The sequence below is a fragment of the Eleutherodactylus coqui genome, chromosome 4, assembly GCF_035609145.1.
Source record: "Eleutherodactylus coqui strain aEleCoq1 chromosome 4, aEleCoq1.hap1, whole genome shotgun sequence".
Classification (NCBI taxonomy): Eukaryota; Metazoa; Chordata; class Amphibia; order Anura; family Eleutherodactylidae; genus Eleutherodactylus; species Eleutherodactylus coqui.
Window position 1 is genome coordinate 66,276,841 of NC_089840.1, and position 25,403 is coordinate 66,302,243.

Consider the following 25,403-nt stretch of genomic DNA (forward strand, 5'->3'; position numbering starts at 1 on the left):
GTTCACACTGGCCAATTATAGCCATGTTTGCTCGGAAAGCAGCAAATTATGACATTAATTAGCCAATATAAGTGACCTTTAGATGGCTTATAGTACTCTGTTAGATGAACTCCTTTAACAAATGGCATACCAATTTCTATTCACTACAGGAAGGTTACTGTATGTAAAATATGCCATATAAAAAATAATATGTATTGTACTCTAAGTCAGGTTCAAGGGAGAACGTTTACTTCTATTCCTTGGTTGGTTCAAAAATGCATAAAGCATGTCAACACTGTGCTTTCTGAAACTAGTTGGGAAAGTGTTACCCCAAAATGTCTCCCCTAAAACCCATAAAATCATATTACCTGTATTTTAATTAAAAGGGTAATCTGGGAAGAAAAAAATTCAATTAAAATCTGCTCCGCCCTGTTTAAAAATCATGAGAAAAAAGTAATGCTCGCCTCACCCAATTCCCTGCAGCTCCTATTCAAACAGTACCCAGTCCCCTGCTGTACTCCCACTGAAGAGATGATCTCCCTTCACAGGGACATCTGACCTCTGCAGACAGTTACTAACTGATAGTGAGTTGCCTACAGCTTAAAGACCCTTTTACACGCAACGATTATCGCTCAAAATTTGTTCAAATGATGTATTTTGAGCAATAATCATTACATGTGAATGCTACCATCATTTGCTTTTCGGGCGAACGATGATTCTTAATTCAGCATTCAGCTGGAGACCTGATAGCAGGGACCGCATGCTGTGATTTTCCACGTGAGTGCTGATAACATTGTATTCAGCTGCAGTCCTGTGGCAGAACAAAAGGTTTTATGCAGATAACAGACCACCTGCTGTTATCTGCATACAGCTAAGGGAGGGTCATTTACATACAAATGAAGCTAATAAGCTAGTAATGGGCATTAGTGCCTATTAGCAGCTTATGCAAAATGATCGCTCGAACTGTCAATCATCCTATCTTTTGAACAAAATTTCAGCGATCATCTTTGCATGTAAATGGGATTTAAGAGAGTGACTTGAGATTACGTGATTTAAGATTAAGTGATTTTAGAAGTGTTTAATTTTTATATTTAATTTTACTTGCATAAATTACTTAGATTTAATTGATCTGCCTCATTTGTTTTTTTTTGCCTTCCTCTGGATCAACAAGGGGAGATGGAAACAGGCTGAACTAGATGGATATTGTCTCCCTTCAGCCTAACATACTATGTTATCTGTACTATTCCCATTTAGTATGTGCTCTATGACTGATAGTGTGATGCAGTGTACTTCTTCTGCCATGCATGCAGTCCTTGAAGAGCCATTCAAGGGTGTATACTACTGTATAAGATGTGTCCGTGTTGCACAATTGAAAGTCCAGATCCTGGATTTTAATGAGTAGCTTGGAACATTGAGATCTACTGAAAACATGGAAAGGAGTTTGCTCCTCACTAAGCAGACACTAGCTGGGGTTGATGTGGAAGTGGATGGTAGCATGAAGGCGTAGGATGATGAGGAAGCTAGCTGGATGACAGAAGGCATGTAGAGGAAGGAGTTCCAGGGAGGCTAGTCATGATCTGGCACACACCATAAAGTTAGTGAATATGGGGAATGTCAGCACAGGGTTAGCACTGTGTCCCATGACATGGGATCTCCATTACTAGGGGGACAGACAAGGTAATATGCCAAAAAGCCTTGGATCGTCAGTGTGTTGACTTCCCGGCAAAGTAGTTTGAAAGATCACAGATTGGGTTGTCATATTACTGGGAGGGACTGGTGGGTACCCAACAATCATGGTACATTGGCACCAATGACAAAGTTAAGGTTGGTGGAAGATCCTTAAAAACTATTTAGAATGTAAGCTTAGGGCAAGGACCTCCAAAGTAGTATTTTCCGAAATGCTACATGTCCCTTGTAGACTTATTATTAAGCAGTAGATCAGTCAGAATAACAAAGGTGCACGCCTCAAAAGGCGTAAGGAGTAGCCTGGAACACTGAGATCTACTGAAAACATGGAAAGGAGTTTGCTCCTCACTAAGTAGACACTAGCTGGGGTTGATGTGGAAGTGGATGGTAGCATGAAGCTGTAGGATGATGAGGAAGCTAGCTGGATGACAGAAGGCAGGTTAGAGGAAGGAGTTCCAGGGAGGCTAGTCATGATCTGGCACACACCATAAAGTTAGTGAACGAGGGGAATGTCAGCACAGGGTTAGCACTGTGTCCCATGACATGGGGTCTCCATTATTAGGGGGACAGACAGGGTAATATGCCAAAAAGCCTGGGATCGTCAGTGTGTTGACTTCCTGGCAAAGTAGTTTGAAAGATCACAGATTGGGTTGTCATATTACTGGGAGGGACTGGTGAGTACTCAACAATCATGGTACACATTGGCACCAATGACAAAGTTAAGGTTGGTGGAAGATTCTTAAAAACTATTTAGAATGTAAGCTTAGGGCAAGGACCTCCAAAGTAGTATTTTCTGAAATGCTACATGTTCCATGTGGACTTATTATTAAGCAGTAGATCAGACAGAATAACAAAGGTGCACGACGCAAAAGGCACCGAGGAAATAATGATCATAATATAATACATTTCCAACTTGTCTTTCAATAGGGTGTTCATTCCATCAGTTACTACATTCCTATACACAGCGAACATTCATTGAGAGTGGTTGTTATCCTATACTTGGTAGTCAGATGAGAATTGCCTATACTGACAATACAAGTGCAATGACTAGAACAATCGTATGCACTGATTTAGTGTTTTAGAGCAATCAATCTGATCATTTACAGTTTTTATTATAGAGAGTGATGTTTGCATCTCTGCCTCGGTTTACTGCGCAGAAGGATTAATGGTATGCATATGTGGAGCACCAAAGCGCTTCATCTCATTATATATGACGACATAATTCAGCAACTTGAGTTGTACAAGCCCATTAGAAGCAGCTTACTGAATAAGCCCCTCAGTGGCAGCACTTGGATGTGACGAGCTCCAGCAAAGTGAACACTTCTCTTCTCTTGGCAGAAGCTGTTTCCCCGCTGAATTCTAGCTGGCACATTACCACATCCAGCTAAAGAGAAAATTAGATCTGAAATTTGCCTTTATTAGCAGTTTGGAAGTTGCTGAATGTAATTTATTTACATTTCCGAGTAATGGAATAACTGCGAGCTAACACTGTCTGCATGATTATGACCCATTTTCTTATCCTGTTGATATGTACATGGCACGCAAATGGGAGATGGTACATTGCCTCTGCAGTGTCACCTATTGGAAGGCAACTTCCCTATAAGTTTATGTCTGACCTTCTAACAGGCCTTTTATCATGACTGGGAATAGAAGCCAAAGCAGAGTCTTCAAATATTTTTGGCACTACAGAAGCATTATAACATCTGTCATTTGCATACTATATTTCTCAGGAGGAGCAAGAATGGCCTTATAACCCTCCTCACATCTGCTAAGTGCTCTTCAGAAGGAGAAAGTGTACCTCTCCTGACCCTAAGCCAGCTATCAAACCTATCATTTGGGTTATTTTGTTTTTGGTCAATAGTTATCAAGTATAAAGCTGTCCTAACCTCCTTTGAACCACAATTTAAAGAACACATGAAAAAAAGCATGGATTTTTAACAATACATGTGGGTTTTTATAAAATGCATGCCTTTTTGATGCATTTGTTAACCCTTTTCAATCCACCGTCTGACCTATGAAGGCATTATGATTTAAGGCTGTACAGCTCCGATGTTGGAAGACGTCCGTCGGGGTTCTCTTACTGTATATTGCCAGCCTCTCTGCTGTGGGAGCCTATCCAACGTGTCACCTCATGCAGTACTGGCTATAGCCAGCAGATAGCGCTGTTGTATAACAGCAGAAAAAGAGTAAGCCGCCTAGGAAAACCAGGATTCAAATTGGATTGGAAAGGGTTAATATTGATTTTTTAAAAAGCCCAAAAATGCAGCTTAAGGGCGCCTACCCACTTGCGATTCTTTTTTCCTTTGTGTTTTTTCTGAAGAGCAATTAGGATAGAATGTGTTCTTGTCCACTTGCGTTTTTTTTTCCGGTCCGTTGCAATTTTTAACATAGGAACTGTCAGTTGCATATGTGTCCTTATTTTTCTCTTAATACACCCATGAATGTCAATGGAAATTAACGGAAAAGGCGCGAAAATGCCGCGAAAAACGCGCGGAAAACGCTGCGTTTTTCACGCACGAAAATCACAAACGCCAGTGGGTAGGCGCCCTTAGAAAGAAGCACTTCCGCTGAGATGTTTCACATTCTTACCTTCTAGAAACACTTCATCTTTACAATGTTTACTCATTTTAAATGGCCTCTTCTATACATATGTGCACACTCCATAGTGGTAATTGCGTAAAGTCCCCACGTACAACTCTTGGTTATTGTCTGCACTCATGTCATCACATCTTTCCTGCCTCATTATTTCATGCTGCTCTTGTACTAAGTGCCAAACTGCTCCCCCAGCTCAAAATACTGAATATAAGCAGCCACGTGAGGGGCCAGGCACTTCGTAGCGTGCGTGAGATGGTGAGGCAGGGAACATACAATGATGTGAGTGCAGTTAGTGTTTTGAGTTGAGGAGGAGGCATGCCCAGGAGAAAGATTTCTGCTGAGTCCTGCACTACAGTAATAAGGGGGGCCTTTGGGCCCCCCTAGCTTAGAGGCCCAGTCGCAAGTATAACCCTACGACCCCTATAGCTATACCACTGCTTCCTACCACTTGATAGTCGCCATTGTCGCAAGATAATCAATCTTATTCACTTCCCCTATCAGTGGTTTCAATGTTATAGCTGATCTGTGTATGCATGCACCTAAATCTCAATATTAGTCTTTTAACTTACAATATAGTCTCTTTTGAGTACTCAAATGATGTGTGACTTTTTAAGTTAACAATATTGTATCTAATTTTACAGGAGGAGAATATAGAGTTGTACTGTCTCTGTCTCAAAGTCTATTTGGGTGAGTTTGTAGACTGATGGTTTTGATCATTAATATTCACTGATTCGCATGACAGGAAAATCGGGTGGAAAATCAGGTCACCATATGGAAGAACCTAATAAATGATATATTTTAAGATGATTGGGAAGAGATGCAAAAAAATGTGGCTATATTTAGCTTTGTAGTAGTTCTATAGCTGTCAAGTCAAGGTGGCTGCCATCACAACTTTCACAGCAGTTGTCACCTAGCCTTATTACATTCCCGAATGGCATATCCACCTAGTTATTCTTCACTTCAATTCCATCTCTAGGAAAGTTTGGCATTTGTGTATGTTAATATTATATCTCTGGGGCTCAATAATACATTTTATAAATGCATTGTATAGGTTATAATAATAGAATTATTGTTATTATATACTTATAATTATCATATTTAACCATTTTGAATACGTATGCCGGCTGAACTAACGTCCACTGTTTGTAGTGCCAGCACTGTTATTTTGGCACTACTTCTATTTTCCCTCTTCGAGAAGTTGTTTCTACATTGCACCCATGCCGGCCATATGTCCAACAAACAGGTCCAACATAAAATAATGAAATTGCATTTTTGTGGGCAGAAACAAATTCCCTAATTAATTGTACAAATGAAAATGTGCCAATGCTCTTAACTGCTAATGGCCTTTTGATAGAGACCATTAATATTCATTTCACTCATATTTCAATAGAAACAAGTAAGTTTATCATTATTAACTGTGTATCCTTGTCATGGTATGCTGTTTACTGTATACCCAAGTAGCTTTTCATATCACACTGAACATTTAATTAGGAAATAAAGATTATTATGGAGTCATTATTTTTAGATGAACAATATACAGCTCTATTGTTGGTAGTATGACACTATCATGAGAATCAAAAGTTGTCCAATGATTTTGAAGAACTAGCAGAAATGATTACTTTTAAAGATATATTTGATATGTTCCCACATGAATTTGTATGGACAGCAGAGTGTTAGGGCAGCAGAATGCAGTCCTAAGCTCTCGCTCACGACCTTAAGGTTGCAGGTTCAATCCCCGCTTGGTTCAGGTAGCTGAAAATTGTAGAAAGAACCAGCAGCACTCACCACCACCAATCTGGGGGGGGGGAGGGGGGGGTCTTCTTGTAAAAGTATACTGCATGCCCGGACCAGGATTGGATCCAAATCCCAGAAAAGTACAATCCAATAAAGCAAACGTCAGGCAGCAGATTTCAGGTGCAGATAGTTTTATGCATACATAGGAATGCCAGATGAATACCTCATCATCACAAAGAATAGCGACGTTTCGACCGTGTGTCCGGGTCTTTGTCAAGCTAATGACAAAGACCTGGACACAGGGTCGAAACGTCGCTATTCTTTGTGATGATGAGGTATTCATCTGGCATTCCTATGGATGCATAAAACTATTTGCACCTGAAATCTGCTGCCTGACGTTTGCTTTATTGGTTCAGGTAGCTGGCTCAAGGTTGACTCAGCCTTCCATCCTTCCGAGGAAGGTAAAATGAGTACCCAGCTTGCTAGGGGGGGTAAAGATGGCTGGGGAAGGCAATGGCAAAGCACCCCATAAAAGCACTCTGCCAAGAAAACATCACAATGTGATGTCCCCCTAGGAGTCGGTCATACTGACTGAACTGAACTGAACTAGTAGAAATCCTGTATTGAGTAGAACATTGCTAAAAATTTGACGTGAACGAGAACCGAGCTTTTATTAAAGTCAAACCAGAAACCGGGTTCTGCGGGTTGGTTTGGACAACACTAGTCCTGAACAATTTTGTATAACACTGTCTAAAAGCTCTTAGATAGTGTTATACACCACTTTTAGGAGTTTTGGTAAAATTCATTTGAACTAAACTTTTTTAAAAGTTCAGCAAATCATATGAACTGAACTTTTGAAAAGTTTGCTCATCAGTATTTATAGGATAGCAGCATTCGCCATCATAACATCATTATTTGGTGGACTGATTTAACTTCGGGTAAAGACTAATGCACATCAAAAAGAAATGCGCACTGACTGTATGGTGGCACACAGTGTGGTCCGTATTATGGACCTGTAAGTACTTCATGTGTGGCTCTATAATACAGGCATGAAAAATCTTCTGTGTTATTCCATGTAAAATCCAAGGCTCACTAATGCATAATATGGCCCGTAGATTTATGCAAGAACCACTTCCAGGGTCTGTGTGATAGAAATATTAATTACGTGCATGCACATGACCCCTAATGCTTCAGATGTCTTCTAACGTTTCTGCCACATAACTCGCCCTGAGATTCAGCACAGTATAAGTTTACACATTAAGGGCTCAGTCACACAGGCGCATCGGCGCCCGTGTTACTGCAGCCAGCAGACGGCCGTACCTGAAGACGGACGTCTCTCTGCAGCGCTGGGAGGAAGAACATGTGACCGACTCCATTGCCGGTCATGTGTTCTATGATCAGCGCTGGAGAGAGACGGCCGTCTTCAGGTACGGCCGTCTGCTGGCTGCAGTAACACTGCACATCGGCGCCGGTGTACGGGTGCTGATGCGCCCGTGTGACTGAGCCCTATGATAAATCATGTTCTGATAATAAGATGGTCATGATTTTTCACTGTATTATATAGGTTTAGAATGAGTGTTAAGTTAACCAAAACAGCGCCGACCCCATTGAGAACACATAGTAGACAAATCATTCTCCTCTGCCACAGCTGTAACAGCTGTGGCAGAGAAGAATGATGTTTGCCCATTGAATTCAATGGAGCAGGCAATACAGCCGGCTCCATTGAAAGCAATGGGCTGCCGGCGAGCACGGGATGAATTTTCGGGAAGGGCTTAAGTGAGAGCTGCCTCTGATTGGTGAGGCTGTGACCAATCAGAGGCAGCTCATTCAGCAGGCGGGGATTTTAAATCCCCAGCTGCTGAATACTACTCAGAGCAGTTCAGGAGAACTGCCGCCGGCCGCGGCTGAACTCCGTCTGCCGGGACCAGGTGAGTATATATATTTTTTTTATTTTTACACATTTCTCGATGAATTGCAGGGAAGCGCTTATATATTTAAGCCCTTCCCGAAAATTCATCGTGAGATCGCCCGCAGCGCATTGCTTTCAATGGAGCCGGCTGTATTGCCGGCTCCATTGAATTTAATGCGCTGGACAGCACTGCATTGCTCCGCCTGTTTCTATTGAAAGGCTAGGAGCAGTTTTTTCGGGCGATTTTTCGGCCCCGGTCACGCGATTTGCGGATGCACATCCGTCATGCGATCCGCAAATTGCGGGAAAAAATCCCCGTGTGACTAAGGCCTTATACTGCAGTTCTAGAGCTAATTGGGAAGTTGCGGTTTGGTTCGAATTAATTTGGACCAAACTGAACTTTTTACACAAAATTGACAAACGAACCAAACTTTTGAAAAGTTCGCTCATCACTACTACAGGTGAAGCAAAGTTTAACTTGACAGTGTGTTAAGAAAAAATTCTGGGCCACAGCTTATTTGCATTTTCAATGGCTTTTGTTGTCTTAAAGGGGTGGTCTCGCGAAACCAAGTGGGGTTATACACTTCCGTATGGCCATATTAATGCACTTTGTAATGTACATTGTGCATTAAATATGAGCCATACAGAAGTTATTCCACTTACCTGCTCCGTTGCTAGCGTCCTCGTCTCCATGGTTCCGTCTAAATTCGCTGGCAGCTTGCTTTTTTAGACGCGCTTGCGCAGTCCGGTCTTCTCCATTCAGCACGAGCCGCTTCAGTGTGCTCCCCGCTACAGCTCTTCTGCGCATGCGCAGACGAGCTGTCACTGCTCGGGAGCGCGCTGAAGCGGCCATTCTGCACCATCCTCTGTTAGAGGAAGGTGCAGAAACTGGAGCTGCCCAGCGGAGAAGCCCAGCCCAGCCCAGCAGCCCCGAGAAGCCTCCCAGGTAAGTGATGGGTCGGGGGGGGGGGGGGGCTGCCGCTGCGCCGGGCTGCGCCGGGGGGGGGCTGTCGCTGCGCCGGGGGGGGGGCTGTCGCTGCGCCGGGGGGGGGCTGTCGCTGCGCCGGGGGGGCTGTCGCTAGGCCGGGGGGGCTGTCGCTAGGCCGGGGGGGGCTGCCGCTAGGCCGGGGGGGCTGCCGCTAGGCCGGGGGGGGCTGCCGCTGCGCCGGGGGGGCTGTCGCTAGGCCGGGGGGGCTGTCGCTAGGCCGGGGGGGCTGTCGCTAGGCCGGGGGGGCTGCCGCTGCGCCGGGGGGGCTTGCCGCTGCGCCGGGGGGGCTGTCGCTAGGCCGGGGGGGGCTGCCGCTAGGCCGGGGGAACTAGCGCCGGGCTCCGGAACCTAGCGCTGGGCTCCGGGGCCTTCACCTGGGCTGAGGGTCTAGCGCTGGGGAGCCGGGGGCTAGCGCCGGTTACCTGCTGTCTGGTCGGCGGCTGCGGGGCGTCTGGTCGGCGGCTGCGATGCGTCCGGTTGCCATGGAGACACAGCTGGCGGCGTCTCGGGAGCGCGCACGTCGGGCTGCAGCGAGCGACGGGGAAAGAGCCGGCGGCCATCTTGAGGAAACTTTTATAAGTTGCTGAAACGCTGGAACGGTAAGTACGAACCAGCTAGAAATGTCATTTACAGGGGGGCTTTGTAATGTATGTTTAATGGGGGGGACTGGGCAAAAAAAAAAATTAACTGCTTCCTCGAGACATCTCCTTTAAGATAACTTGTTGCAGCAAGTTATCACAGTTAAGCTAAACCTTGCTAGATGTGTACTTGATAATGTCTAATTCTGTGCCGATTGAGCTCTAGCAACTAAGAAATTAGTCTTTCTGATACAGAGCTTCATGTCCCCTACATAAATGCAGGGTTAAAAGATAGCATACTTGTATCTAGAACTAGAAGGAGCTTAGCATGGCCAAACACATTAGACATAGATTGACTGAACCCATAAATTTCAGTTGGGACCGGCGAATCATCTGATATGTATAGGCAGCCTCCCAACTCTTACAATACAGCAGTTGTTGGGGAGATAAGGTTCAGGTTGTTGGATTTCAACTGCCTGATCCCTTTTTTCTCTAGAGATAAGCTGCTGCCAAAGGTCTCCGGCGGCAACTTTCTCCCTTCACCATATACAAAATATATTCATACTCAGTAGAGCTAAGAGTACATGTATATGGGATGGTAGGAGAGAGAGCTGTTAGCCAAATACTCAAGGAGCTTACTCAAGGAGCTTACTGAGTACTAGGTTATAATTGAGTTTAATGTATACCAATTTCTCTGCATCAGTTAAAAAAAAGATACAATCAATATAAAGATATATTTTTAAAAATTAATTAGCGCAGAACTCTAATCCTACAGAATATTGATTCAAAAAATAACACTAACTGGTATTCAATGGCGGATATTCACTATAAATCTCGTCTATGTTCTTTTAATGTTTGCAACACTTACTAAAGTATGTGCGCTAATGTTTCTTTCGAGCTAATAATGAGTAAAACAGCGAGAAACAACAAGGCTCTATCTAATGAAACAGTGTTTTCCCCTTGTAGAAAATAAACATTCATATTCATTGAAAAACAATTGCTTGGCCAATTAGGAGATTGCTTCCTGCAAGAAAAGCCTTTAACAATCTTTTACGAATCCAGTGGAAACAGGGAGATATAAACTTAGTCCATATTCCTGATTGAAGTGCAGAATAATATCGACATTCCCACAGATTAACCGTCTTCCAAAACGCATCAGCTCAGGAAACTATAAGAAGGATCATGGTTGCCATGGAGATCGCTCAAAAGCAGCTCCCAATTTGTTTAGCCTGTCGGCCATGGGAAGCTAAATAAAAACAAGCTAATAAGGATTATCAAGACCACACAATTCTTATACAATAACACGTGAGGTCTTATTTACAAGCTAGCTACACATGCAGGCTTACATTTGCAGATTGTTCATCTTCTATCTATCCATGTAAAGGTCCGAAAAGATGTACCTGAAGCCGGTCACAGCCTGGTTCTTAGACCCAGCTGCGCTTGGGGACCTGTGGGGTCCGGTTCTTCATTTTTCTTAACGGGAAGGTTGACAACATCATTGTAACAACATGTTGGCAAATCTTGTTGTGTAATCTCATTGGAAAGTTGCAGTTACCAAGTAGTTTATATTGAATCAGTCAAGGGCATACATCGAAAAGGGGCCTCATTGAGAAACCTCCAAATAGAGCCTTTTGCGATTGACATCATCACACTCCTAACCATCTTAGGCCTTAGTCACACGAGCGTTTTTTCACGCGATTTGCGCATCGCATGACGGATGCGCATGCGCAAATCGCGTGACCGGCGCCGAAAAATCGGCCCAAAAATCGCCCGAAAATCTGCTCCTAGCCGCGTTTCATTAGAAACGGACCGGAGCTGTCCAGCGCATTGCATTCAATGGAGACGGCAATACAGCGGCTCCATTGAATGCAAGCGCTGCGGGCGAGTGTGGGATGAATTGTCGGGAAGGGGTTAAATATATAACCCCTTTCCTGCAATGCATCCTGAAAAGTGAAAAAATAAAAAAAATGTATGTACTTACCTGCTCCCGGCAGCTGGAGATCCCGGCGGCCGGCCTGCAGTGGGTGTGAAGGGGGTGTGACTCAGGCTTGCCCCTGATTGGCTCAGCGCTGAGCCAATCAGAAGCAAGTCTCAGTCACACCCATTCATGAATTCATGAATGGGTGTGACTGAGATCAGCCTCTGATTGGCTCAGGCTGAGCCAATCAGGGGCAAGCCTGAGTCACACCCCCTTCACACCCACTGCAGGACGGCCGCGGGGATCTCAGGCTGCCGGGAGCAGGTGAGTACATCCTTTTTTTTTATTTTTTCACTTTTCAGGATGCATTGCAGGAAAGGGGTTATATATTTAACCCCTTCCCGACAATTAACCCCGCGCACGCCGGCAGCCCATTGCTTTCAATGGAGCGGCTGTATTGCCGCTCCATTGAATTCAATGGGCAAACATCATTCTTCTCTGCCACAGCTGTTCCAGCTGTGGCAGAGAAGAATGATTTGTCTTCTATATGTTCTCATTGGGGTCGGCGCTGCTGCCGCCGGCCCCATTGAGCGCATATAGAGAAGAGAACAGGAACCGCAGATCGCAGATAGGTGCGATCTGCGATTTCTGTTCTCTAATTTATCGGACGAGCGCATAAAAAGCGCTCATGTGTCCGATACCATTGCAAAGCAATGGTTTTAAAAAATCGCCGGACGCATGCGCATGCGCAAATCGCAGCAATAAACGCCCGTGTGACTGAGCCCTTAGTTAGGAGGGCCTGATTGCCCTTCATCTTCTTTTTATAATACTTGGGTTGATCACCCGCAACCTTGTTTGCCAACATTATTGACCTGTGGATAGGAAATGAGTGCACATGGTTTTACTGCAGATTGAAATAAAGGATGACATGAACCCCCTCCCTCCAGTGACCCAAGTAAAGCACACGGGCTGCCTTCATGGTGCAATCCGAAACCCAAAGGCATGCAACTATAACAGCAGACCATGCATCTGCTTGAAGAGAGGCCACCCCAGCTCTGAATGCATCATTCTTTGTACTATTTAGGCAAGACCAACCTCCAAAGAGGTGGAGAGCTGGCCTTAGGGTCATTATAAAGGGCATAGAATAAAAAAAACCTCAGGCCCTCCTGTTCTAGGTGGCAAAATTAGGCACCATAATGGGGGCCCATTAAAGTTTTTGCTATGGAGACCCTCTCTTCTATGTATGCCATTGCTCAAACCAGAGACCTCCATACTCTTTCTGCGGTGTCACCTGTTTCTGTGAAGACTTATCTGGTTTAGAGAAGGTTTACACACAGGTTTTGTGGCAGTTTTTCAGCCAAAGCCAGAAGTGGTTTCAAAAGATATGTGAAATATAAAAAAAAGACTTATGCTTTTCCTTCCTGCTGGATCCTTTTCTGGCTTTGGCCCCAAAAACTGCATTAAAGCTGACCCAAAATGGCAGCTTTAAAAAAAATGAAACCACCCTATGGGTGTAAATTGTGGAGCAAAGTATATAATTTATGAATATCAAGTTCTAACTTTTTTGTCTATGTAGTTTAGCTAAAAACATTTTTCTTTATTATTGATTTAGCCATGAAAATGGCTCCATTTTGTCTCGTCTAACAAGTGCACTTAAAAACACTCGGTACACAATTCTATCCTTTAGCCTCAGCAGTTCCAAAGGGACCTGTGATTTCGGAATGAGCCCGCTTGTTTATTTGTTGATCTTAGAGTATTATTCATCTCTTGGTATTTCATCCCAAACCACTTCCAGTGACAGATGCATTTTGTCCTTTGGGCTTTTCTAGGCTTTAACATGTCACATCTGCTCAGACTGGATTTAACATACTGCACAGCAGTTACTTTGACTGATTGCCTCCCATTCTGAGGACCTGATTTTTGTGTTTGACAGCGCTGTAGAATATACAAACCACAATGGATTTATAATAACCAACACAATGTAACATGACTGGACCCGCAGGAGGGATGGCGAAGGAAATAAGACACATGTACAACACAGTTCTTGAACCTTAACTCACTTTTACTCTTTAGGTGTGATGGCCTCTCACAAAGGCACCGTATGCTTCCTGGTTACACAGTATGCACATACTTTGTTACAGTCACTTGTAAACCACTATTTGCAGTGTTTGGCAGTGGTTTAAATGTCTTACTCACAGTTTTTGGCTATATCTTGCCACTGAGAAATGGCCTTTGAAGGAGTTGGATACTTTCTATCTGTAGGGTACAGCACTTCCTCAGGTCTATGACAGTTTCCATCGTGACAAGACTCCCATTTCCACATGCTGCCCTAAGCTATAGACTACACTTGGCCTACTCTACTGCGCCACAATTGGTTACTTGAAAACTGTCTTTAGTTACTTCCCATGGCACTAGTCACAGCTATGGAATTTTTCATGTAGTCAGCCACTGTCTTCTGTAGTAGAGCATACATCACCCCTTATACAATCACAAGCCTGGTAGCAGAACATCATCTTCTGTCAGCCAACTCTTTAGACATAGTTATTGAAGGTACCTTTCACAACCATAGGCACACCCCCAACGGCACTTGGTGCCAAGGATACTTGCTTCTATTGCATCAGGATCACTATTCACATAATCCTCATGTGTAACGTCCCAATGTTCTACTGGTGGTATTTGGCTCCTTAGACAAAGTTCTAAATGCAGTGTTAACTTTCTAGCAGTGGTGCCTGGGGCCGAAATTCCCCATTCCTGCTGAAGGCTTCTAAGGAGAGTCATCACCACATAGCATTAGCACGGAATATGTATCACTGACTTGAGGATCGTACAACATGGTCATATGGCCATAGGTTCCACACATATACAACACAATGCAGCAACATAGCATCACAACTTTAGGCTCCCTTCATACGAGTGTATGCGAAGTTTGCACACACATGAGTGTAGTGTCTTTGCGGAATGAACAAGGTGTTTTTGAGTCTGTATCTATTCGCATATATTACTGTGCTTTTTGTGCCCACAAGGCACGTTCATTTGCACATGGCAAACAAAGACACACCAATTGTTATATGCAGGGGTGTACCTAAAGGCTCAGGGGCCCGGGTGCAAAAGTTCAGCTCAGGGCTCCCCTCCCTAGGGTCTCCAGGCTGAACTTTTGCACCCTGGCCCCTGAGTTTTTATGTATGCCCCTGCATATAACACGATCAGCCTAAAAGCAACAATCAAAAATATATCCACACTTAAGAAAGGGAGCAGCTTACCACCAGTGGCTGGGTGAAAACTTGAAAAAGCATTAAGTCTCTGGAAGGCCCCTTTAAAAAATATGACACCTCACTGGTCCCACCGAGTACTTTACCTGTCATTACTGAGATGTAGATCCAGAACTTGCATCTCTGATACCAAATTGTCTAAACTTATGGAGGGGGAGTTTCATACAATGCAACCTTGTATCCCAGTTTATAGATTAAGCAGTGTTATTTAAGTTGTCTAGGGGTTATGTTTGGACACTTTAGTATATGGTCACTTGTATACTGTATCACTATATTGCTCATGCACGACATGGTAAAGGGAGGACATCAACATATGGCACTGCACAGGGCACCATCCCACCAAAGGCTGGTCCTATATGCCAGTACATTGTTACTAAAAAAAAGAAAGTTAAAAGACCAAAATACCAATTTATTGTCAAGTGGTAGAAAATCAAACTAATACAAAATAAATGCTTCTTTATTGGAAATCTGAACTCGTATGTATGTAGAAATTACAACTTGTCCCATGCAAAAAAAAAGCTGTAAACTCCAGAATATTGAGATGGAAAGTAAAAAAATGGGGTCATCCCCAAAGTAGATTGGTCACATTGGAGAGATGTTTGTAGCACAAGTCCACAAAATTTAATAAAGTGACCAATGGGAAAACGGCATGGAGATACATATTGTAATTGAACACATGTGCTCTCTAGAACACGCCTACTGTACATGCCTCATGATAGCTTGTGGTGTTTTTTAGAATAGTTCAGTAGTGATAGACTATGGTCTGCATTTGATTAATGCTGTATGTCTGGAAACAGATCAGTACAGAAAATAGAGCAGATTTCAGCAGAACAAAAGGTTCCTGACATTGACTTCATGTTACTTTGCAATAACTATAATTGTATTATAGATAATGGAAAATTACTAAGACAAAAATAGCAGAAACGTCAGAATTTTTGGCTCAAGTTTCATTTGTATCACTTTTTTGCTTAAAACAAACAATTTTCCTTGACTCCCAAATTCCTTCTATAGTTAATAAGCTGGATCATTGGAGGCTAAATACATATCCTGGTTTAAATATATTTATCTCTGCTGCATAAATAGACCTTCAAATATAAGCTGTGACCAGGTGCTAAGATGGAATAGAACAAATCGACGTGCATGTATTACATGCTGAATTCTACTGTATTTTATTATAACATTGGAGCCAACATGCTACACTTTAGCAGGGGTTAGGCCGGTTTCACGTCTGAGTTGGAATTTCCAGCTGGGGCTTCCATTGTAGATCCGGCTCAAAATACTGCATGCAGTGCCTTTTCTTCTGTCCAAAAGCCAGGAAGGTGGTTGGATAGTAGACGGACCCCATTATAGCCAATGGAGTCCATCCAGCGCTGTTTGTTTTGTCCAGAGACAAAGCCATTCGGCCATTGGGATTCCCCTTTTCCTGCTCTCTAAAAACAGATGTGAAACCACCCTCACAGCATGTCATAGATTACAATATTTCAGATGGCTCAGGGATCACTGTAATAATAGTCAAATTTCAATATGTTCACAGACATATACACAACCCATGTTTTAGACAGCAAATAACTGCTACTCTCAAAATGCACAGATGCAAACCCTAGAATGTAATTCTGCCATAATGCTCTGTCACATCTACCTTGTGGCTTCCACTTATAATCGCTTTATAATGGGGTTAGTAGAGTTCCATCATGGAGTTTGTTGTTTTACAGAAAAACATTGCTTTATCTCAGAGGCATAACCTGAATCTTCTGGGCCCCAATGCAAAACCAGTAACAGGGCCCCCAACTGTAATGCTTTATTCATAGTACTGGGCTCCGTATATGGAGAGGAGAGGCCTTACGGGCCCCCTGAGGCTCCTGGGCCCGGGTGCAACCGCATCCCCTGCATCTTCTATAGTTACGCCACTGCTTTATCCTGTTGAAATGTTTTTCTTCCCTTTTCTTACAGATTCTGGGGCACAGATGTAAACTCAACCTTAAAGGAGTTGTGCCAAAATTCAAAGTTATACCCTATCTAAAGGATAAGCGATAACTTTATTATTAGATGGGTCTGACTGCTGAGACTCCCACTGATCCTGAGAATGGGGTTACTGTACTCACCAATTTCTGGCATTCGCATTGAAATGTGCAGCCCCCACTCCATTCACCCAAGGACATTTGAGACCCTTACTCTTCTGATTAGCAGGAACCCTAGAATTCAGACCCTTACGTTCGTAACTTTATCTCCTATCCTGTGGATAGGGGATAACTTTATCTTGACACAACCCCTTTAATGGATTCAATTACTGGATACAATAACTATTCATATATGAATACAGCATTAGGCGAATTTCACTGGGCTTTAATACAGCCATTTTTCACACTCATGTTATGACCTTAACACCCAGACCACTGCATAGTTGTACTAAACTAAACTTGGATCACCATAGGGCAGAAGTTGCTAAAAAACAAGAAGACCTTTTCAAAGGACTCTCCTACATGAAATTGACTACTAATGAAATGATGGATGTGGACACTAGACTCCTACCTATGTTCACTTCTAGCATAAGTGTAGCCTATTAAAGAGAGGCAGTTGCCATAGACAGTATGTTGGGCAGAGCATATGTTGCTGTTACCCTCTATAGTAGCTGTGGCAATCACTAACTGTCTGCTTGGGAGATAAAATGTTCTTTCCGACAAGCTTTATAGAAATTTCATTTTGTCCAATTTGCATTAAAAAGTGCAAAATTCCTTTCTGATCCCTATCGGCAATGGGGCTGGATCAACATTCAAAGACGAATTTTATATAGTTCTATAACCTTATAGTATAACTTATTTCAAGAACGTGTCCAAATCTTTCTTGAAGTGATCTGCTATTTCTACTAAGACTATTTCCTGAGGAACACTAATTTATAGCTTTATAGTTCTTACAGTAAAGACTCTGGAGGTTGAAGCTCTCTTGTTCTATTCAAACAGTGTCTCCTCGTGTCTTTCAGGAAGCACAGCTGTGCACAGTATTTTTTATCTATGCTTAATTATATATTGTAAAAACATATCCACTTGTCAAGACTAAATAAATTGATCTTGGCCTCCATGCCCCTTATCAATTGTGTTGCCCTTCTATACACATCTTATCCCAGGGCATTCTATTTGTCATCAAACACCCAAAACTAAATTGCAAATTCAAGTTGAGACTCTACTAATGGTTTGGACAAAGGCAAAATAATGACCTTGTCCTCAAAGTCTATAATTGTTTAAGCATACCAATATATAATACTGGCTTTAGAAGCAGCAGATTGGTATTGCATGCTGTTAGTAAGTCTAAGATCTACAATTAATGTACACTGAGATCTAGTGTTGAAAGATCTAAACCAGTAGAACCCTGTTTCAGGTCAAACTTTGGTAAAAGTTTAGTTCGGCGCGAACTAGAACTGAGCGTTTAGCAAAGTTTTACCCGAAACAGGGTTCTACTGGTTCAGTTTGCTTAACACTAGTCCTAAGCACTGGAGTATAACACTGTCTAAGAGTCATAAAAGCCCTGCAAGACACTTTCAGAGTGTTATATAGCACTTTTTAGTCTCTAAGACAGTGTTATACACCAGTTTTAGAGGTTTTGGCGACCTTCTAGTGCGGTTCAAACCAAACCAAACTGAACTTTTTGAAAAGCTCAGCGAAACAGCTGAACCAAACTTTTCAAAAAGTTTACTTATCACTATTCAGATCCTTCTTCAACATTGATTACCTAGGATGTATGGCACACGCAGATTAGTAGACTGCAGAGGCCTATTTATGTATTTATCCTGGTATAGTAATATGTATGCTTCTTACATCAGCCTAGGCAAACGTGTGTGTGTGTGTGTGTGTGTGTGTATATATATATATATATATATATATATATATATATATATATATATATATATATATATATATATATATATATATATATCTTCATAGAAAGTAGCTAGCAGTTAAATGGTTAACTGGTTCAATATTGTATACTGATATGTGTGTTAGATTCTTGTGCTGTATCTCCAATACATCCCTACGCAGCTTTCTCATGAGAAAGCTCTGGGATGCTCATTTCCATAGGGGGAGCTGTTTCTTATCTCCTCTCTTGCATTCCTTTGGTCCAGCTAGGGATGCTATTAAAGTCTATGCTACTTGAGTTTTAGGAATTACGTGTTTGGTAGCGGCATACACCAGGGGCGTTAATATATGTTAATGATTAGAGTCCTTACATACTAAGCCAATCATGAGTTGTTATGATGTTGGGGGCGTACATGTATATTGATGCGTCATGTCCAACTATATCTGTACCGTTATGATGGGAATAAACTAGAACTGTACTAGAGAATGACCAACACGGAGTCAGACTCAGATACATTTGCATGGATGCAACTTCTCATTATAACCAATTTGGAGCAGACAGTGAAGTACATGGAATATGATATTTATTCCCATAACAATCCATACTGAATTTTATTAGCCTACAGGATACCCAGACACTTAGCATCTAGGGGAGTTTCTAAAATTTTTAAACAACTAAGTACCCCAGAGTTGGATACTTCAGCACTTCTGTGGTGATGTCAGCATTAAACCATGTTTATTGTTATGTATGATAAATGTACTGTTAAGCACTGAATTGCTGTGTTCACGCAACCTAACCCTGCATGAATTTGCAGAATCCAACCTAACCTCATACCTTGCCTGTCAGTCAACCCTAGCGAGCTCCAAGATTGACTAGTTAACTAACTGGTAGCTAGGGGCCCTGTGATTGGAGAATAAGCACTTCACACTGGTTGGGTGAGAGGAAGGAAATATGTAAGGTAGAGGGGGTGGAGTTGAGTCAGTCTTCCAAGTACAGAGCTAAGCTTAGGCTTGAGAGAGGCTGGGGAGGAACAAGAAGTAAGCCAGTATTGTGAGAAGGAAAACAACTAAAGTGTGAGTAACCAAGGACAAGTTATCCTAAAGAGCTAGCAGGGAAGAGAGATAGAGAGAAAAAAGGAAACAAGTTTGTTTAGGAGAAAACTACAGTCAGAAGCCAAGACAGACAAGCAAGTCAGAGGCAGTCAGCTTTTGTGTAATCACAACCGGAGAAGTAAAGCTGAAGTGTCAAGCCAGGAGGTCAAGAAAGTAGAACGTTAACCCTCACCTCCCAAGTCTAATCAAAGTGTTTTGCTGCTGTCAAGTTAACTTAATCTACTTTAAGTAACCATAATTTAAGTTGTGTAACTGCAGTGCTGACAAGTCAAGAATAGAGATGAGCGAACACCAAAATGTTCGGGTGTTCGTTATTCGGAACGAACTTCCCGCGATGCTCGAGGGTTCGTTTCGAACAACGAACCCCATTGAAGTCAATGGGCGACCAGAGCATTTTTGTATTTCGCCGATGCTCGCTAAGGTTTTCATGTGTGAAAATCTGGGCAATTCAAGAAAGTGATGGGAATGACACAGTGACGGATAGGGCAGGCGAGGGGCTACATGGTGGGCTGCATCTCAAGTTCACAGGTCCCACTATTAAGCCACAATAGCGGCAAGAGTGCCCCCCCCCCCCACTGTCAGCATAAAGATCGTCCTCCTCTGGCACAGCTGTAACAGCTGTAGCAGAGAAGAACGATGTTTGCCCATTGAATTCAATGGAGCGGCAATACAGCATGTTCCACTGAATGCAATGGGCTGCCCGCGATCGCAGGATGAATGGTCGGAAAGGGGTTAAATATATAACCCCTTTCCTGCAATTCATCCAGAAATGTGTTACACTAAAAATATATACCGGCGTATAAGGCGACCGGGTGTATAAGACGACCCCCCAACTGTCACCTTATACGCCGGCAATACAGTGGAGCAAAGAATAAAAAGCATTACTTACGTTTTTAGATGATCTGCGGCGCTCCTGCAGGCTGTCACTCCCTCCTGGTCCACGGCAGAGTATTGCTTTCTCTATGAAAGGCTTTAAATCCCTGCCTCCAGAAAGACACGTGCCTTCAGCCAATCACAGCCAATGACAATGATGTCATTGAATGGCTGTGATTGGCTGTGTTTCTGGAGGCGGGGATTTCAAGGCGGGGATTATAAGGTAATGCCTTTGAAGATATTGGCTGATGTTTGCCACTATCCGTTCTAAAATCACAGTCACACTTTGATTGCAAGCCACATTAATATTCTCCTTCAGAAATGTGCTTCGCTGGGCTGGCTGTACAGCTGGGAGTTCACAATCAGAGCAGAAAAGACTGAATGTTGAATTAAATAAAATCTGAATGCAAAATTGGAATGGAAAACTAGTAAAAAAATATGCATTTACGAAAACCCAAAGTGAATTACATAGGAAAAAAATACTTAAGGAGACTACAGTGGCCGGGTAATGAAAATGTAATTTAGTTGTGCAGTATTTACTCAGAGCAGAGGCACCTAATTATTTTCACTGAAGACAAAGCTTCGCACGAACATGGAATCTAGAATCTGTGCTCCTAAATACATGGCTCTTTCCTTGAGATTCTTAAGCTTTGCTAATTACACTTGAATGATAAATGCAAATTTGCTCCTGTAACATTATATGACTAGCAGTAGATCTGCCCAGAAAACAATCAGCTAGGGAGGCTTTTGTCAATGGGATGTTAGGGCTCATTTCTCAAAAAAATTTTGAAGAAAAAGTGTCTGTCCTGGGTATAACAACCAATCAGATTCCACCTTAATTTTTCCAATTGAGATTAGAAATAGAAGGCTGAATGCTATTTGTTTGCTATGACCATGACATAAAGTAAATTGGTCCACAACCTGTCCTCCCAATACATCTCTGCCGTCCCACTGCCATAAGACTTTCTACTCTACTTTCCTTTTGTATGCTCCTCCCATCAGTGTCTTCATGATTTATCCTGTTCATCCCCCATACTTTGGAAGTAATTTCTCCAACAGATCAAACTTTCTTCTTCCCTCTTCAGAACAGTTTACAACCTAGTCTCCATTAAACATGTGCAAAAGCATCATCTATCCTCACCTACTGTCTTTTTTCCTGGTAGACTGTAAGCTTTCATGGGCAGAACTAGCCCTCCTTCTGTGACAGTCTGTTATCAGAAAGTTCATGTTTATTACTTTATTTTTTTTTTATCACTAGGAGGTAATGGGCCATAATTTATTTTCAAAAAATGATTTAAAAAACCACCCCGCAAAAACAGTCTGCCAAGAAAACTCACCCTAAGAGTCGGTCACGACTCGGTGCTTGCACCAGGTCGTTACCTTATGATATTGGAGAAATACAAAGATACAGTAAGGCCTCGTTCACACAGTATTGTAAGTGTCAGATATTTCAGATGTGGATCTGACACTTTAATCTGAAGCAAAAATCCGAGGGTGAGTCTTCAAGTTTTTTTTATGCAGATTCCCACATGAATTTAGTCACAATCAGAGGGGCAAATCCACATGTGCCTGCCAGTGTGATTTCCACATGGAGACCACATCAAAATTTGACAAGCCAATTCTTCTTTTCCGCAACCTGGATTTAAAAACTGTTGCTTCTTTAGGAAAAAGCAATGGTTACAGTTTCATGATTTTGTAGTACCCCTCCTGCACTGCTACCTGTGAATATACAATAGAACTTCTGTACCCTAAAACTTTCACAAAAAACAAAAATAAAACCGGCTCAGCCGCACCAGACACAATCACAAGTATCGTCAGGAGATTCTGTGCATGGCAGCCAGAACAACTACAGCCATGGGCAGATCAATCTTCCAACAGGAAAAAATTCTAGCACTCAAAAAAAAGTCCCACATCAGATATTTTAAAGGGGCTGTCACCAAGAAACCTCATCGGCGGAGATCAGAGACTTCAGTGGGACACAGCCAGTAGCATTGCTTCGGGCCATTGCACAATACATGGAGCTTCCTGTTTCCAGCCATAAAACACCTCCATGCATTATGCCTCAGTGATCAGCTGATCTTTGGATGGTGGATCTAAGGCGATCAGCTATTGACGACCTATCTTGAGGATATGTCATCTGTCTTAGAAGTAGAACAAGCCCTTTAAGCTATTACATACAGGCCAGTGATCTTATCATCTTGTAAATAATCCTAAATTAGAAGAGAAAAACCTTCAGTCTTTTTGAATGAACTTGATATGACATAGGCTTCTTAAAATATCACCTGTTATCTGGCTATTCGTATGTGAGGTGCCAATATCAATATCTTTTTTTCTTCTACTATAGAATAAATGGTTCCATATATTTCTTCTGTGAAGCCTCATTAGAGCAACAAGCTGCTGGCAGGGTGTCTGACTTCTGTCGGATCTACAACACAGTTGCAGAACAGATTGGATCAAAGAAATAAGTAGAAGTGTATTGAAGAGAACACAGTGTTATACTGTTCCTATGATCAAAGAACCTTCTTTATCTCTCTTTAGAGGTAAACCTTGGAGATGTGGCCTAAGGTTTGTGCCTGCGTAGCCTTCCCGACATTAAGAACTTAACCTGTTCTTTGATTATTACAAATTCAAACATACTCGGGTATCGGAGTTTTGGCCCATATATTTATAAATAAACACGTTTACCATCATCTGCGTTATTGCCAAATTGTACAAGATATAGTGTGACATACAGGTAAAATAGAAACAGAATCCCTAAATTTTACATTGTAATTTGCAATAATACTAGTATCTGGAATTGTTTGAATCACCCACAAAGCACAAGAGCCGATAGAGCTGATACACAATTTATTGAGACATCAAATGAAGCAACACATTTCCGGAACAGAAGTCCTCCTTCTCATGCATATAAAACATAATATAACACTTCTCTTATATATCATTAATATCTGAATACACACCCCTTTCAGGTATAGAACATGACACAGGGTATGTATTTCAATGTAGTGATGGATTCAGTATATTATAATCCATAAATATACCGGAATAGTGAATTTATTGAAACATCAAACAAAGCAACGCATTTCGGGAACAGAAATCCACTTTCTCAAGCATATAAAACCTAATGTTAAAGAACTCATATATATTTCAAATATGGTGCCAACATATCCAAATGCATGCCCTCATCAGGTATGTGATTGTTCCCAGCAAGAGAAACCACATAATCTTGTAGATATGATACCTTTTAATGGCTAACAAAAATACATGATGTAATAATAGCGAGCTTCCAAACCAACACAGGGTTCTTCTTCAGGCTTATGGATTGGATCTGAAGAGGCATGCATATTTATACACACTTATAACATACATACTTATGACAAGGCACAGATATGGTTGTGATTGGTTCGCACTTAAAAGGAATTCTGCAACAGCAAACAAACTTTTTTTGTCTAGGCACTGATAGCGGAGTGAAAGTTTTATGGTCCCTAAATTACTGTTAGGGAAGGGGGGGGAGGTCGGCAGGCTAGAAATGCTACAAGAGGTACGCAGACGTTTTTAGCTAAACACTGATAAGGGAATGAAAGCTTATGGTCCCTGAATTACAGTTGATGGGGGTCTTATCTGTGCAATAAATGTCTCACACCTCCCATTCACGCATAAATCTTGGGGAATAATTTAACCCAGTATTCAGTGTGTCAAAGGTTGTCAATTTATATTCCCAAATTCTTCTGTGGTTTTGTGACTTGAAACCATCCTTCAATATCAAAACTGTCATATTTCTTATGTCATGTCATGATGTTATGTCATCAGGTATAGAATATTATACAGGGTTGTATTATAACATAGTGAAAGGTTTCGTATATTATAATGAATAAAGATACCTGAATACTGAATGTGTCACTATACTAAAATACAACCAAATATAATGTTCTATAACTGAAGGGGGCATGTATTTGTAGGCACCATATTTGAAAGTCTTCAGAGGCTGGACAGACATCTGCATTGAGCAGGAAGTTATACCCGATGACCATGGGTGTCCCTTCCAATTCTACAATTTTCTGATATATGAGATGTTTTATATGCTTTTAAAATGGGACTTCTGTTCTCGAAATGCGTTGCTTTATTTGATGTTTCAATAAATCGTGTATCAACCCTATCGGATCCTGAGTTTTGTGGGTGATTGAAAGAATTCCAGTACTATTTGACCCATGTAGGAGGAGGCTGGCAACCAACCCAAGGAGATTATACACCTGAGCAATGGTTCCTAAGGGTTTATTTCATGGCATCTACAATGTTATGACTATTAGGTGAGAATTTAAGACTCAAACACTTTTTCCGGATTTGGGACATATGTACTCACCCTATGTGGCACCATTTTCATTATTCTTTTGAATGATCCATACTTTGGATAATAGAAGTATCTGGAAGCTAATGGCTAGTTATTTCAGTAAAATACGGTTTCCTTCCAAACCTCAGTGCATTATTTGTCTTAAGGAGGGATGTTCTATTAGGACATATGAAAAGATGATTTCCAAAGTGACTAAAATCCAACAAATGCTATTTTCCACTTAACAGGATTTTCTATGTTGTGACTGTGGAAATTTTGAAATAAAACATGATCTTTGTAGTGAATGTTTTTTAGGTATTTGAGTAATTTTCGGCTTTAAGATTGTGCAAATGATACAGTAGACATCATGGAAAGTACATAATCACTCTTGGCTCAATTTCTGTGGAGATTGGAAGCGTCACTTTGGAAATCACCTCTTCATATGAACATCATAGAGGGGATCAACTGATCGGAATACCCCCCCCCCCCCTCATAAATGGAAAACCATTCTGTAAAATCAGCTCCCGTTTTGGTGGACTTTGGCTGTTTTTGTATATATAGTATTAGATTTAATTTTTTCATTTGG

General features: G+C 41.9%; 1 protein-coding gene across 1 annotated transcript in view; it reads left to right on the top strand.

Moving 5' to 3' along the window:
• The first annotated feature begins 2,796 nt into the window (after positions 1-2,796).
• The window catches only part of PITPNM3 (PITPNM family member 3), a 498,866-nt gene continuing 476,259 nt past the window's right edge, over positions 2,797-25,403 (top strand). The window contains exons 1-2 of the mRNA XM_066599616.1: positions 2,797-2,833; positions 4,902-4,947. Coding sequence (XP_066455713.1) covers positions 2,831-2,833; positions 4,902-4,947 — 49 coding nt within the window. The 5' untranslated portion in view covers positions 2,797-2,830. The remainder of the gene's footprint in view (positions 2,834-4,901; positions 4,948-25,403) is intronic.